This window comes from Lissotriton helveticus, chromosome 9, assembly GCF_964261635.1.
Source record: "Lissotriton helveticus chromosome 9, aLisHel1.1, whole genome shotgun sequence".
In the NCBI taxonomy this organism is placed as follows: domain Eukaryota; kingdom Metazoa; phylum Chordata; class Amphibia; order Caudata; family Salamandridae; genus Lissotriton; species Lissotriton helveticus.
This window is the reverse complement of record NC_136070.1, coordinates 487869996-487886765: the sequence shown is the minus strand read 5'-3', so window position 1 is coordinate 487886765 and position 16770 is coordinate 487869996. Positions and strand designations below refer to the sequence as shown.

The 16770-nt window shown below is 42.0% G+C and overlaps 1 protein-coding gene across 3 annotated transcripts in view; it reads right to left on the bottom strand.

The window, feature by feature from the left end:
* Positions 1-16770, bottom strand: part of PPP2R5E (protein phosphatase 2 regulatory subunit B'epsilon) — a 445062-nt gene that overhangs the window by 68611 nt on the left and 359681 nt on the right. For all 3 annotated transcript variants that reach the window (XM_078660324.1, XM_078660322.1, XM_078660323.1), the window contains exon 13: positions 4809-4910. In XM_078660324.1, coding sequence (XP_078516450.1) covers positions 4809-4910 — 102 coding nt within the window. The remainder of the gene's footprint in view (positions 1-4808; positions 4911-16770) is intronic.

Here is a 16770-nt window from a genome sequence, read left to right as displayed (position 1 = left end):
ATGACATATCACAACAGATCTCCATAGTAGGCAATGATTGCAGATAAAAATATGCAGGGCAGCATTGTATAAAATTATGATCACACTCATGGTTACTCTTAATCGGTTGATTCCCATCAATGTTTTTTTAAACAACTTTCGCCTCCTTCAGAAACCGACATCTCATCACATTGTCCTTTCAAGTTTTTATTTCTGTGATGTGAAAGCAGGGGCTTCTGTATTTTAGCATTGTTCTCTGAAACAGTGCTACGGATATGCCAATTCGAATTTATGATTTGCCTTAAGTTTTCATTCAAAACCAAGTGTCTAGTGACACCTACTAATTTCAGGTCACTTTGTTGGTGTTCTTTCCGCAAAAGGAGTTCTTGGTCATAAAATCTTGCCCATTTGTAAGCCTCTCCCACCAGTCTCCTTGGATACACTCATGTGACGCATTTTCCTTTCATGGTGAAAGCCTAGTCATCGTCATCCCCAAGATTGGTGCAGCCGCACCTTAATCTTAGGAACTGGCCAAAGAGGATACTTTGTTTTTGATTCCTAGGATAGTAGCCACTGAAATTGAGGAAGGTGTTTCGTGCAGTTGACTTAAATAAATCCACTTCTAATTTGACTGATATCTGGCGATCCATTTATAGATGAAGTCCACCTGGTGCTTGCTAACATTGGCTGTGAATTGTTATTACACAGGTTCAGCCATTCAATCTATTATTTCAGGTCTTCTTGTTCTCATACCCAAATGAAGAAACATTTCATTTATGTATTGTGACCATATTTTCACTGATTCAAAGAAGGGAGCAAGTTCATTATGGATACATTTGTCTTCAAACTTACTCAATGATATTTGCTGTGCTGGGCGCATAGGAGGGTCTCATACTGACTCCCTTAATTTGCTGGCAAGGTGTACCCACACATTCAGAAGAGTTTCTTGGAGAACACTTATTAGGCATTCTATAATAAAAGCCTGTAGCCGTTTCTCATATGCTTCTGCATAAACAGCTCTACCAAATTGATAGCTCCTTCTTGCAGAATGTTACTGTATAGTGCTATCATGTCTAGGGTGACCAAAATGTTTCTATGTTCGTTGAAATTCACCCCTTCAATGGGTGTAATCTTGTGCCTCGTGTCCTTTATGTATGACTTAATAAGAAGAACGGCTGGGCTCAAAAACACAAGTGGATAATGGCTCAGTGATCAACCCTATTGCAGTAACTATCGCTCTATGTAGAAGATCTAGTTGATTTTTAGGGCTCTTAGGGACTCCATTGATGCGTGCCATCTGTGGGTTGACGACATTAAAAATAATCATATTGATAGGTGCAAAAAAAACCTGCATTCAAGGTGGTCAGCCGATAAATTGTCTTAGAAACGCTCTTATTTGGGTTGACTCCAACCTTTGTATAGTGGTCTATATTACTCAACATATCGATCAGTGTCTAATAACACTATCCCTCTTCACTTGTCACTGTTGTTAACTGTAATCTGTTTGTTCTCCATTAAAGCTTTCAAGACTAGTTGTTCCTCTTTTTCTAAATTTGGAACCAGTCTGGGGATATATCTAGAACATTCCTTCCATCTTTTGAGCACAACCCTCTCAAAAATGGCATCTTACGGACCAAGCTGCTCAAAAGAAGGAGCAGAGATAGAGTGGCAAGAGGCCTAAGGCATTGAACTGACCTGACTATGCCATTCTGTCTGTGCAAAAACTTTCTACAGGCGTATCTTTCTAAAGGCGGATAGGATATCCCTAAAGCGTTCACATTTGTTGGCATCTGCATGTGGAGCATCTGATAAACGTTTGGTTAATAAAGATCTGGTGGCTACACCCAAGGAGGTATGTGAGAGATTGAAAATGGTAATCACTTTCATAGTCTCCAATAATGGCCAATCCTGGTCTTCAAGTATTGGTGTGCACTGTTCTTTGGGTAGAACCCTACTCGATATCTGAGTTGGAATATCGGTCTCTACATACCTCTTTGCTTGCTTCGCCTGGCTAAAAAAGGAGAACTGTTACCAGATCCCTGCTCAAACATTAATCTTCTCCTCGTTTGGTCAAATTGATGAAAGCTGCCTTCATTCTCTGAATCAGAAGTATCCGAGAACGTAAGCACTGTCTTTGCATTGGGTCCTTTTCCCAATGGTTCTCCTTCTTGGTATTGACTTTGGTTGTAATAGTTCTCGAAGAGGTAAGGCTATGTCTCTTCCATTGTAAAATACCCCACATCTTTTTTACTCTATCACTTTTTTTTCTGACGAAGGTATGCATTTAACAAGTACAGCTTTTGAATATCGTGACCGTCTGACTGTTGTCCCTCAAGAAAGGCTGGTTGTTGTTGGCCCTTTCTTCCTCGTGGTACTATGGCCTGTTTTTAGCTGGTGTTGCCAGGCAAGTTGTCTTAGCAAAGCACTGGTACTGATCTGTCTGGAAGCCCTATCTGCAGCATCAAATGCACAAAACATCTTGGTGTTAGATGTGAGCTATCCTCCATAAATATTTTTGCTAGTTCATTTTAAAAAATTTTTTTACATGTCTCTGGGAGTCGCTACATAAAATCTTATGTTATCCTGACAGTACCTATTGTACCGTAAAAGTATGGTAAGAGTTAGTTATATGCCACTAAACAGCTGGCCCCATATTGACGCATCTGTTAGCAGCATCAATCTTTTGACTTTCTTTGTCAGTTGGAGGTGCAGCCCTGTTACTTGCATTAGGGCCTTTTTACTGGCAGTATGGAAAACTAGCGAATAGGGGGCAAATGACCGTAAGAGAAAGTAGGACCTATTGGAGTTGGTTTGTATTTTCTCTCCACTAATGGTGTTAGCACCCTGTCTCTGACAGATGTTTGTTGCTTTCCGCCTGAACACCACCTTTGTTTCCAAAATTAACAGAATGTGTGCACTCCTATGATGGATAATTTGTCTATTAGAAAATCATCACTTTTTTCCTCATTCAGCTGTTGAATGCGGTGATGAGCTGCAGTACATGCAATTAAACAGATGAATGAGCTTGTGGGAATGCTTTGAGCAGGCTGGTCCCAAGAGAAAGGTTTGCACTTTGTGGGCTGATGGGGACGTGCACAAATATAACCTGCAACTGGGCCATCTAAAGCTGCTCTCTGGATTAAGTCTTGTATGTAGTGAGGTTTGTATGTTAGTGCTCTCCTGTGGCGTATGTGTGCTCAGGTCAAAGTACTTTTTGTCTTCTAAAGGTACATCTGTGCAGGCAGCATGTCTAACTCAATTCAGTTCCGAGGTGGGGTTGTCTATACTTCAAGGCTCCTTCGATGTCTAAAGTGCCTTTTGGAATCAAACTTTCTCGATGACCATTGGCAGTGCCGATTGCTAAAGCTTGTCTAGTGCTTGCATGCTGATCAAAGTGTGGTGCTCTCTCCTCAGAATGGAGGCATGCCTCACTTTGAGTGCAAGTGAGTAGTGTCCTTTCAGGGCAGGGGATATTTTTCCCAGTCCTTGATGTCTGAATTTGAGGACACAGAAATTGGACTATGTCCATCACTAACTTTCCTACTGTCATTTTCTCTCCAGCCTGCAAATCTTTGTAGAGGAATATTCCTCAATGCGAGGAGGTGTCTCACTAAAGTCCTGGTGCTACATCTCTGCATAATGCACTTACCCTCAAGTCCTGTCAGTGCTGAATTCCCTTTTTTCAACTGAAGATTTGGAACCCAAGAAGCCAGATTCGGTCATGGTCCCAGCAGGGCACAGTTTACAGACCCGATAATTGTCTGACAACAAAAATATACAGTTTTCCTATTTCAAGGTGGGCCAGGATTTAAATTAATTTAATAATGTATTTTCCATACCCTCCTCTCTGTGTGTCAACCTCTTAAAGTCTGACGGCTCCAGCTCACCATATCAGTATGCTAAAAAAGTCACATTTATTCTGGCAATTTTTGATGCTAGAAATGTTCTCTTCCTGGTTCGAAATGCTCGAAATAGTGGACCGATGCACAGTGGGTAACCGAGTAGTCTAAACAATGTACGAGCCCAATGGAAGAAAACACATCTGAGCTGGTGTCTGTACCTTGAATCATTCTGGGTTTCAGAAGAGGTGCCACAAGTCACTGTGAAGATAAACTACTTGCAACATTGTAAGAAAAACACTCGATAGGAGGACTTTACACAGCATGTGAGCAACAGCTACACGTGCTGCAAACCAGGAATTACAAGATGTTGCCAATAGATAGCATATTATGGGACACAAACTAAGTGACACGGAAATAATCAACCACTGCTTATGTCTTGATAATGCTCATAGTATCCCGTGGTTGAGATATGTCAAAGAGCAACTTGTCATGCTAGGGAGAGCAGATTATTTCCATAAACCGCAGAACATCCCCACTGTTACTAGACACCAGTTGAAACAAGATTTTGTAGTCATATTCAAGAGGTGCAGCGAAAGCTTAGTGATGAGAAAGAAAAGGGTGTCTGGTTACCTTTGCACTAGTAACCCTAGCCTCAATGGAACCTTATCGCTTGTTTTCATTTCAACACAGCCGACACGGACAGAGAAAGCAAACTGACTCACCCTACAGGGGTTAAGAAGTTACAAAACGAGAATCAAAGCATGTTGGTATCTACCTGCAGAGAGCATTCTGTCACTCTAAGGATCCTCAGAAGTTGAACACTAGAATATTTTGTGCAAGTCAAAAACAGTCCTGAATTTATCTGCCTTTGTCCAACAACCGGAGAGCCAAATGCACAGGAAAATCAACACATCAACACCAGTAGAACAAACAGTATATTTGTAAGACGCCTGATTTACAGACAACAAAAAAGTGCTAATAAGTTACCGCTGACGATCTGACTTGTATGTTGCTGTTAGCTCATCAAACAGGGTGCTGTTCATTTCCATAAACGCCTTTAATACGTTGTAGACTAGCGCCACAATTGCTCTGTGAGGGGTAAAGTAAAGAGCAAATGAAATGTTGGAAAAACAAGCATCACAAAAACATGTATTCTTCATACAATGCATAATCACTGCAATTTTCAGAGGGACTTCTGAAGAATGAAGTAAAGAATATAGTGTGAAAGGTGAACAAAACTAAGAGTAGTATCGCGACCACCTAACAGATTAGGGAATATTGAGTCTGCCTATTAATATTGCATTATATACTTGTGCTCAAAGATATAAATGAAAGAAAAGTAATTTAATCTTGCCTGTGTTTCCCAAAGGACAAAAACATGCATAGTGCCTGTTCTTCAGTACACAAAGGGCCAGACTAGAATAATACATGCCCATGTTATAGGAAGGTGACAACTTGAAGAATGCATTAATCCATATCAAGTTATACCTTACTTACTGACTGCCTTATGTGGATAGTATGTCAGGTCTGGGCCATATTGCACCTTTAGCAACGTGGTTGGGTCAATTTCTGTGGGGTTGATGCACTTCTGTAGTGGCAACGATAAGGTAAAAATGGGCCCATGTTATTTTTAGAGATTTAGAAAAGTTAGCTGAAGTGTCTCCGACAAATCTTTGTTTCCCACATCTGAAAATCCATTCTACCTGTTAATTTGAAGCTAGCAGGTAGACATAACTGTGTCACACAAAAGGTGCTCTTTTGTTTATAAGTTAGTAACTGCCAACATAGTGCAGTCTGCAGAGTAGACATAAAATACACACTTGTATTCTTAGTATACACCTTTATCAAATTAAATGTTATGCCTGACATATTTTGTTTAAATTTAACTATGTTTGTTTTCGTTCTAAAGCACAGACCAAGTCCAATATAACATCAGTATGCTCGACATTTGAGTTAAGGAGGGGAATGAAACCGCAAAACAAGAAAACATTCTCATTTGTGTACCCATCAGCATTAAAAATATTTTGTTCAGAAAGTGTACCCCATGAGGTACGAAGGCGAAATGAAGAACATGTTGCACTGTGCCCAACCAGCATGTTGTCAATGCCGATGTATGACTGATGAAAAAGATACGTTCAGACAGCAGCTATTTTTTATGATGGCATTACAGAAGTAACCTTTTAAAGGGTGAGACACAACTCACTAAAAGATTCAGGTCAATTCAATCTGAGTAGAAGAATGACTGTTTTCAAGTATGACACTGATTTCTTGATCTGAGATGAAGGCAAAAAACGGATTCTGAGGATTAGTGTAAAGTGACTGCCACAGGGTGCAGATTTCCTGACTTTGTTTTATTATTTAAGGTTACATTTGGAGGGGATATTCATTATCAGGTGGAAGGAGTTACACCAAACTAGAATAAGTAGGACCTTGAAAATTAATGCATACTATTTTTTTCCTGGGATTTAAATTGTATGTCTACTTCAAAATACATACATTTGCCATGTTTTCAATGCAACTATGGATTCACAATATAAGGCAATTTTACTGCCCATTCCCTTGAGCATAGGACAGAACAGGGAGGGGCAACTGACTATACTACCACTTCTAGAGGTGTGCTCATGGTAATAGGAACAGTCATCTCCACCACATGACTCTCCTTCAACTTGAAGCTGAGACGCAACAAGTATCTCTGGAAGATCAGCAATGATGAATGCATCTGTCTAGTGCCACCTTCTGCCCCAGCTGGCTCACTAAAACTTGGTTCCATAAACAACCATTCACAGCTCTGGCTGTTTCACATAGGAGGACATCTACAGGACTCGGTGTCACTCAACATTAACTGAAGAGCCATCATTGATGCTACGAGAGTGGTACAGGTGTGACCTAGCTAGGTAACTTTCTAAGGAGCGATTTGATTATAATGTGTTTAACCCGAGTTGTAAAGCACTCCAAAACCTTTGGGTCTAGCTAGCGCTATATAAAATCTATAAATACAAATAAAGGAACACTCCTACCCACTAATGAACTAGAGAAGAGGTGGTGCAGAAAGATCATTTTTAGATAAAAAAAATTTGATAACTGTGAAAAAAGAAACAATATGGTCTCATTCAGATGATGGCTCAGCCAACCATGGGAAGGTGTTAAAGAGCAACCATCTGGATGATGTATTTCTAAAATGAACATAGGTGCAAATAATCCAAACGAAATTTTCTCAGATGAATATTCAGTTTGTCCACTTTCAATTACCATTCCCCCACAGGTCATGCAACATTTTTATTCCTCAATATCTGTATATAAGGTAGTTATCAATTGGTGAAATACTCTATGAATGCAATGGATGACATGAAATAGGATAGGTATGTTTCCAATTATTTTCTCAATTTGTTCCACAATAAAGCAAAATCATTTTAAGGCTTCCTAAACTCCTTAGCAACACAAACATACTGTGAAACAGCTGAAGCAAATTATTTCAAATGCATTGAAAAACCCTAGCATATCATTCCTCCCACTTGTTTAACCAGCAGAGGAACCTAAGATTTATGGGGTAGTTCTTTACTGTTGAATTTGCTAATGGGGTCACACACTCCAATTTTAGGAGAGATTTATTTTTTATAAAGAAGGGCATCTACACAATAAACCAACATGATGAGCTAACTACAGAGAACAAAGCACTGGTTGCAGATGGTTGAGGACGGACCCATTTGTCATCCAATTTTATTCTACCTTTGGGTTAGCGAGGAACAAACTCACTTGTACTTCGCTTTCTTAGTCTTGGAGAGAAAGGTCTAGCTCCTGGAGCAAGATCGCCTCATCATTTTCACTGCAGCCGATACCCAATGGGAAGCATACTCAATATATATACAGTAATCTGGATAAATATGTTTGCCAGAGTGGGACTTTATAACCAGAAACCCACAGGAAAAGCATGGCATCCTGCCACACCACAGTGTGATGAAATATAACCAAGAGGCCCGCATTCGGAAATGGAGGTGGACTCAATAACATTAAGCAACGAGCTTCCACTTCTGCTAAAAGCTCTAATGTCAGTGGAACATCCCACTGGGTTGGAAGTGTGTTGGATCTTAGTGGGATCTTTAACACTTAAATGGAAACGGCTCATCCAGCAGTCTGATTCTGGCTTTAACAAGTGGTTTGGGTGAAGGGTTAAAAGAAATGTCATTTAATCCAGCAATTTTACCTGACCAGGAGTTACGTACAGGCTTTATCTGTGCCCACAAAGAGGGTACGGCAAGCAAGAATAGGACCATCGAATACAGATTGTGGTACAATACTGGGCTTTGACGGACTCAGTGCTGTGCCACACTTCAAAATCCCTATACTTGCATCAGAGTTCACCTTATGCAAGATAAAGTATACTGTTGCAAGAAAGGTAAGCGGACTGTGGTGCATCCCCACATTTCTAACGTTCTGATCCCCTAGAATTTTTTAAACCAAGGGGTTGATGAACAGGCATCACACTCCATATGTTTAGGTTTAAAGGTATTTGAAATGATTGGTCTGAAGCTTTTCCTTCCAGCAAATCCTATGTTAACATGAGTGTGGTCTGTCATTTGGCAGAATACTACGCAGTAAGATCTTATTTACTAATAGGCAGTATCTGTAAAATGATAGTGCACATATAACAGTAACCATCAACTTGCCTTATGTGAACTTGTGCAATTAGGCTTTAGAAAGTTTAACAAATACCACCATGTGGCTTTTGCGAAACATAATTAGGGCCGTGGTGCATAGAGGGAAATCCAACTTCCTACCACCGTATAGCTTCACTACACATTTAGACCTTTACCAGTGTCCCGGCTAGGGCCAGTATTGATGCAATGTTCACCTAAAGTGGCTGTACAGCTTCATCTTTGACTTATGACTCCAGGTTTCTATATGTAAATTAAGTCCAGTAACGTCTAGTAAATAGATCTAATGCTTGGTACTTGCTTTTATTATCGTAAATCTAATTGTAAATCTAATTGGGATGTACTTCATTTGAGGAGGCAGCAGGTTTTAGACCCCTGGCTTATTGGAGACGGTTATGGACAACACCAGAGTTAGCACCATATGCTAACGCAGTAAAGTATATTACAGAAGCAGACCGGTCTTCAAAAATTAATAGGCTCAGCCATCTGTGTGAGGACCCAGTAGGGAATCTGTTTCCAACAAAAAGTGACTTCAAAGCACTCTATAGGGACATGGCCAGTTACAAGTTTATGTCATTGGTGAGTAGCACCTCCCTGACAGGCATTTTTCTAGAACATAAGTACGAATTCAGGCCTGAAACATACTGGGATTTTATCGCAATACCTGGCGATAGGAAATTATATCACCAATTTAGAGTGGGTACACTCCCCTTAAAATCTTTCACGTCAAAGTGGCATAATTTAGACACTAAATGCCCCATGTGCTTAACTTCGGAAGAATCTGTAACATGTATTGTTTGTGTGCCCATCAAATAAGGGTCCTCGACATAAATGGCTCAAGCCGATCTGTTTAAATCTTGGCATAAGATCTTGCCAAACAGCACTGCGTATTTTGAAAACAGACTCACGTGAAGACGTAGCTATAGCCATAGCCAAAATATCTGGGCTGGACGTGGGCCATTAGAAGGAATAGTTTGTAGTCCACTGCAGTCGCTACTCTGCATTAATTAACTTGCATATATATTTAGTGTGGTGTACTCTATGTATATTGTATTCCCATGGATAATTGTGTTTTTATACATGGTGTTTTAAAATTTTCCTTTTAAAACTATGGATATTAATCCTACCCACCACTTTTACCACCATCAAATGATATTTTATTCAGAACTGTACGATTTGATCGGTAAATCCCTTTTTAATGATATTTTCAAGGAATCCTAAATTGTAATGACCACTTTCTTCTTAAGGTATTTTATGGTATTTAATGATATTGTATGTACTGTATTTGTGTCTTTTATGATTGAAAATATCGAATAAAGACTATTTCGTTTTGATTTGATTAGTAAATCTAATTAAATGTTTGCAATTTCTTGAACGGTGGCAAAGGGAACACTGATGCCTATAACCTTTATGGTATTACGGGTAAAGTTATTTAGCCTGGTTCTTTCCCATGGATATGACACCAACTGGGGAACCTTCATTGACACCCCTATCCCGGCCTCATATAGGATCTGTAACTTGTATTTCAGAAATGTTTATTCACCGGAGCCAGGACTGAAGTTATACAGATACATCAGAAGTGACATGGTGGCTTCACATAAGGTGTTGCATGTGCCAGTGACGGTTAGTTCCATCTGTTTTCCCCCACATCCACATAACTGAGAAAGGTTAGAACTAAAGGAAAATAATAAGAAATTCTCGGCAGGGGAGGAGAGATGGCCTGTAAGGAATCTGATGGAGCTGCCAAGTATATGATAAAGAAAGTTACTCAAGGTAAGCAACTTGCTCTTCTATTCTATATTTACATTGGCAAATTTCACACTTGACCCAAGTATCCTTGAACAAGGAGGGTTGAGGATATCGGAGATGATTAAACAAGGAAAAACTTAAGAATTACTCCACCAAAGAGGATATCAATCTCATCATCCGAATCAAGGAACTAATGTTTAAGTATAGACTGCAGAGAAGACTAAAATTAAAGGACTTTTTTTTTTTTTTTTTAAGGATTGAGAAACACAGTAATGCTGAAGCAGCTGCAACCTCTAGCGGACTGGCTGCAAAACTACTCTGCAGAGAATTCATGCCAGCTTATAACACTGCTTTACTGCTACATATCCACTTAGTGATGTCTGCTTTCTAGCACTTAAATCTGTTTTTACCTTTATAAACTATGTCATCGGATCTAAAGGCAATGGATGTAATAACACTGTTTGGGAACTAATCTTGTAACCTATTTTCTCCCTCGAACAGAGAAAGTCATCGGAGGAAATAAAGTAAGAAAATAACTGTAGTGAAGAAGGATTACCCTCAGGAGTACCTCTTTTTCCTTCAGAAAAATCATAAAGGGGAAGTGAAAAGGGCTTGTAACTAGCTAACTTCTTCCAACAGATATGAAATATGATGCATGATATTATATAGTAAGTAAGCTTACTTCAAGGAAGATACATTTCAGGATGCATGAACTCATATAATGACAAGGAGATTGAATAAGAATGTGAAGGACCAGGATTAAGCCCATAGGGGTTAACATGAAACTAAACTGGCCTGGGGGAAAACAAGAAACTGCGAGAAATTGGGTAGTTGGCGGAGGAGGTGTGAGGCCTTCTCAAGCAACAGCGACAGTCCTTGGCAGGGAGAACCTAATCATCCATGCTTAACTCTGGTAGCTTGGCACAAAATCAGTCAGGTTTAACTTGGAGGCAATGTGTAAAATATTCATGCAGTACACAAACAGTTATAAAGTGAAAAACACCACAAGAAAAACCCACATTAATTTAGAAATATAGAGTAAATATAATAAATTATTTGACACAAATATGACAAAAATCCAATCGGTAGAACCGGGTATATGCAGTTTCAAAATTATATTGTAAATCTAGCGCCTAAAATCACAAGGCACCACTCATGAGATCTGGTTGTTTAAGACAGGATGAAAGTCATAAGTTCTGGCCGATCGCGATGGAGCACGGGCCAGATACAGGGACAAGGTTAGTCCTGCTGAAAATGTTACCTCCTAAAGTACAGCGCAAAGAGTCCAGTTCGTGGTTGAGGAGGCCACAAGTAGCAGGAAGAGCATCACAAATAGTTTTTGCTGTAGTGTGAAGAGCAAGCCATGCGTCGCAGATGGTCGTTGCTGGAATTTTGCATAAGCAGTCACCACGGGCTATCGATGCTGTAGCGCATACAGCAGTTCTCTCATAGCCGGTCGTCGATGGCAGTCACTGTAGCTCAAAGAGTCGGGTGCACTGGAGCTCCACGTTGGCAGGCGGCAAAACCTTGGCGCAAATGCGGCAGTTTGCGATCATGAAGAGCACAAAACTGAAGTATTTCTCCTTTTGTTCCAGAAGGATTTCATCTGATGCCACACCAAGGGTCCAGGACCAGAGTGAAACCACTTATTGATTAGGAACTCACTCCAGCAAAGGCCGGAAGGGCTCAGGGAGACGCAGTTGCAGGTCCAGTGCAGCAGGTCAGTTGGGCAGTTGCAAAGAGGCCTCTGAAGGCTGTGTGTCCCTGAAGCTTATAACATGAGGACGGTCAGCTGATATTTAGAGTCAATTCAGACTGGCAAGAAGGCTGCAGGTCTAGTCGTCATTCTCAGAAAGCAAGGAAGACCAAAAGTAGCAGGGGCAGTCTTCCGCCTGTAGTATCCACAGACCCACTAGTGTACTGAAGAGTGGGTCCAACAGTCCCATTTCTATATCTGGTGCTAGCTGTGAAATGGGAGAAGCTAGTGGGGTTATTCCCCAACAGAGGTGTTTGGAATTTCCTGCCTCCCTGTCCTGATCCCAGTCTGTCTGCAGTCACAATAAACCAGTCCGAAGTTCCTTGCGTGCGAGCTGAGGCGGTGTCTTTGAAGTGCAAGCAGAGCTGTGCACAGCTCAGCCCTTCATCCCGCCAACACCCAGGGCCCTCTACTGTGTGGCTGTCTGGAGGAATACACAATGGCCAACTGTTAAATACACCTAGTAATGTGACTCAGAAAAAAAGGCTGCAGGCACCACATGGTTAGGTGTTTTTTTTCAGAATTATCACTTAAAATCTGACTTGACCATTACAGAGGGTTTTAAATTACAATTCATCAGACACCAAATAGGACCCTACCTTGTCCTAAACAAAAGATATAATTTATTATTAAGGTAGCCCAATGTTATCCTATTGGAGAGGGTGGTCTTGCAATAGTGAAGAACGGATATGTAAAACCTAAAAGTACATGTAAAACCTAAAAGTACATGTAAAACTTAAGAGTACATGTCTAACTTCTCAAATATACTGTACACTTCCCCCTGCACAATGGGTTGTTTAGGGCCTACTGTAGGGGTTACTTATATGTATTAATAAGGACGGTTCAGGCCTGGCAGGTCGAAATGGCAGTTTAAAAGTGCATACAGAGACTGCAATGGCAGGTCTGAGACGTGTGTAAAGGGCTACTTCACTGGGTGACAAAATAGGTGCTGCAGGCCCACTAATAGCATTTAATTTACCATCCCTGGGTATATAGGACATCATTTTACTAGGGACAAACAGTTCAGGAAAACAAGGTGAGTGAAGGTAAAATGTTTGGGGGGACGATCCAGAGAGGGGTTGGCCCAATAGGACTTCACTCCAGCTTTAAGCAAGGGTGGATTATTCAATAGTTTAATGTGCCTCCCTGCTTAGAGCTTTCCAGTTCTATGCCCCTCTCAACTCAGTTGGATCCCTCTATCTTCACTCTGCTGAGCCACCAGAATGAATGATTGGGGACTCATCTGAGGACTCCATCTGTGCGGTTCCCAACCTTAACTTGCTCACAGATGCATCTTGGTAGGCAGGCAGTACCACCATGGCCAACAAAGTGTTGCAGCCCATTCCTCCCTTGGACCAGACTTCTGTCACCAACTCAAAGAATCCTCTGCATCCAAAGACAGCAACAAACAAAAACCATCGACAGCCATCAGTGTCAACAGCCAGGCCACCTTGGGTTCTGTGACCCTGAGGCTGATCTGGATGCGAGGTATGAGACTTTCCCTGGGTGGCTGTCCCTTGCCGCTCAGACAAGACTGGTTGGAGTTCATTACCCAGATTCTAGTCAACGGGCATCTGGGGACCACCTACCCCTGTGAAGCTCCCACTAGTGAGTAGTTTCTTAGGACAGACAGAATTACCCTGCTTGGGTCCTAACTGGGAACATGCAAATCAGCGAGGTTGGAAAAAGGGCGCCCTGGGCAACCGCCCACCAGAACCTCTTCTCCTACTCTATGAAGGGGCATGGGAACACTTTTCCCCCCAACACTATTTTGGGACCTACTTGGGCCTCTGTGGCCCTCCTCTCACTTTGTAGGGAGAAACCTGAATCACCCCCATTGGGGTCACCTCAAGGTACCTTCTCATACACTGTGGCACTAGTCCAGAGATCTGCTTCCTTTACAAGCTCCCTGGGGTCAGTGAACTTGTGGTACATCAGGTGTTGGTGTAGCTCTGTGAATGAACGAACATGTGCTCTATGGAAACCAAATCGTACCGCCCTTCGTAAGAGTTTACCTCACGTCCCTTCATCCAACCATCCAGTGCCTTACAAAAGACGTCCACTAAAGCTATCTAGGACTGTTGGGGGAACTTCTGGCTGTCTCTAAACTTCTGCCTGTACTTTTATGCGGTGTGACTATATTTATTGAGCAGTATGTCACTCACTAGGGGGTACCTCACCATGTCCCCTTTCCCTACAGCTAGCAGTGCATCCCTCCCTTCAGTGGAAATGTGCCTAAAAAGGGCTGACTCCCCAATCCGACTAAGGGACCCATCATATCTCGAGGGCAGCCTCATTGGCCTCAAAACACTTACTTAAATTATCTCACACAACAACGTTAGACACCAGATCCTGGGGTTGGATTCATTAGAGTCATTTGTTGAACCCAAACACCAGATGCACACATTGTTAGGCCCGGTAACAGACATCTGTAACCCACAGTCCCTATAAAGTTTAAACAATGTAGTATTAGGTAACAACATTCTCTTGCACACTGAAAGAATTAAAGAAAGAAAATCTTTATGAAAAATGTCTTCAAGAAATGAAGAAAAGGAGCAAAACTGTGGCTCTGCGTCTGAATGCATGGAAAGAAAGGAACACACATCAGCACGAATGGGTGTTGCTAACATCAGGCTCCGCTAGCCATTTCCAGAGTGGAACACAGATGAAGCAGAGTCGCACTTGCCACCTGTCCGTATGATAGAACACTGCTTTTTGAGCTTCCACATCCATTTTGACACCTGGGGATATTCACACGGTGAGGAATCTGCAGTTTGATGTATTCTTCAGAAAAGTAGCAATGTGTTCCATTAATTCAATTTGATATTGCGCACCAATCGCCCTTGGAGGGTTATCTCAGCGCTAAAACAGATCGACGACAGGAGGCACGCAGAGTTAGAACAACAAAAGCCTAACTGGACAGTATTGTTTAAGCTTCAGTTTAAGATATGTGGGGCCTTTCCCTATTAGCGACTTGTGACTGAGGCATCAAATTAAAAAAAGGAAAATGCTACTTACCAGTATGCATCTGTTCTTGGCATGTAGAGCTGCAGAGTTACCCACTATGCATAGATGGCCACCTAGTGTTAGGCCCGGATGTTTGCAGTTTGTTTTGTTGTAGAAAAGTCTTTGGATGTCACGGGATAGGTGACTCCTCCTTTGGATGATACTGCGCATGGGTATCAGCTCCATCCCCAGATTGTTTTTCGCCATTAGGGAAGTGATGAATCTGTACAAGAGGGAGTGATGTCCAAGTGATTTGTATCGAATTAAGATAATACTGGAACAGATAAAGGTAGCCGGGGAGGCGGGTGGGCGTGTGTAACTCTGCAGCTCTACATGCCAAGAACAGATGCATACCGGTAAGTAGAATTTTCCGTTCGAGGCATATGAGCTACAGATTACACACTATGCATAGATTGTATAGCAGTACCCACCTTTAGCGGCAACCACCAGTATCTGTTGCAGTTGTTTGAAACAGAGTATTTATTACAGCCTGTCCCACAGTGGCTTGTTGTTTAGTTTTGTGGTTCTGAAATTCTGGACCCTACTGTTGTCCCGGTATCGAGGTCCGATACCCGTGTCCCGAAACATCAACGTACCATGACGAATTTGGTGTTGACGAACCGATAATGAATAGGACATCATTCCTATGCATTTGCGTCATGATCGAGACATGCTAACACCCCCGAATCGTAGTTTCCGTCCCGACCCCTCAGACTCCATTTTGTAAACGGTATCCATCTTGTGTCTTGCCCTCATGATAAGTCAATTAAAGGTCGAGCTTGATCTAAAAGGACACGTCCACCTTCCCTGACTTCCCCCTGACCTGTCCCAACTGACTCCCTTGCCTCCAGCCAAACCTGTTTGGGCAGCTCCTCGCCCAGTGGCCAAACACGATAGCATCAATGCACAACATACCACAAACCATTCACCTCTTACAGATCATGTTTTCTACACACATACCCACCTGTCCAGGCTCCCTGTTTATGGCCAGTTTTATGACTAGGAGGTACCTTCCTTTATTGGGGTTTCACCGATATCTGATGGGAGTTCCGGGCCTGGCTAGGTAATCTATCACGAATTGGACATCTAAAATACGGGCTTGCCTACATGACTTCGCTCTTTTGTATTATTGTAGAAATATGTGTATAGCCATATCATAAACTCAAGAATTCTTGCCTGCAGCTATTATTTTTGTATATAAGGAGAAGGCTGGTTCTGTAAAAACGAACAGTCTCCTGAGAACACATGACCCATGCTTGTCGTGCTTCTAGGACACCTGTTACTTGGTAGCTATCAATAAAACTTGATCTCTGACTGCGACTAGAAGACTCCGTGTTTCTGTGGTCCGGAACAGGGAGAACTCAGAGGTCTTCGGGTGTTATCCCCTGGCACCAAACGGGTTCCTAAAAACCCGTTACCTCAGTTGGCGCCCAACTCGGGGCGGTATCAAGCGGCGACGGTCCAAGCCAGATGTTCGTGAGGAGCTTCGTGTGAAAATTCCAGAGGACGGCCAGCCACTTCAGCGACCCCTGTATGTCGACGTGGTTCCGAAGGTCTTTGCTGCGAGGTTCCCCGCGTCCCGACGGCTACGAAGGACTGCTGCCCTGAATATCGCCTTGTTTTGGACCCAGTGATCCTTGGTAGAGCGAAACGATAGACGAGTCTTCTAGCGACGTCACCGATCTTCAAATACTTCAGTTAAGTATAAGTGGAGCGTCTCCCAGTCCTTAGTTTGTCCTTAGTTTTTGGTATCCTTGAGATACGTTTTGATTTGGTACTTGCAAGC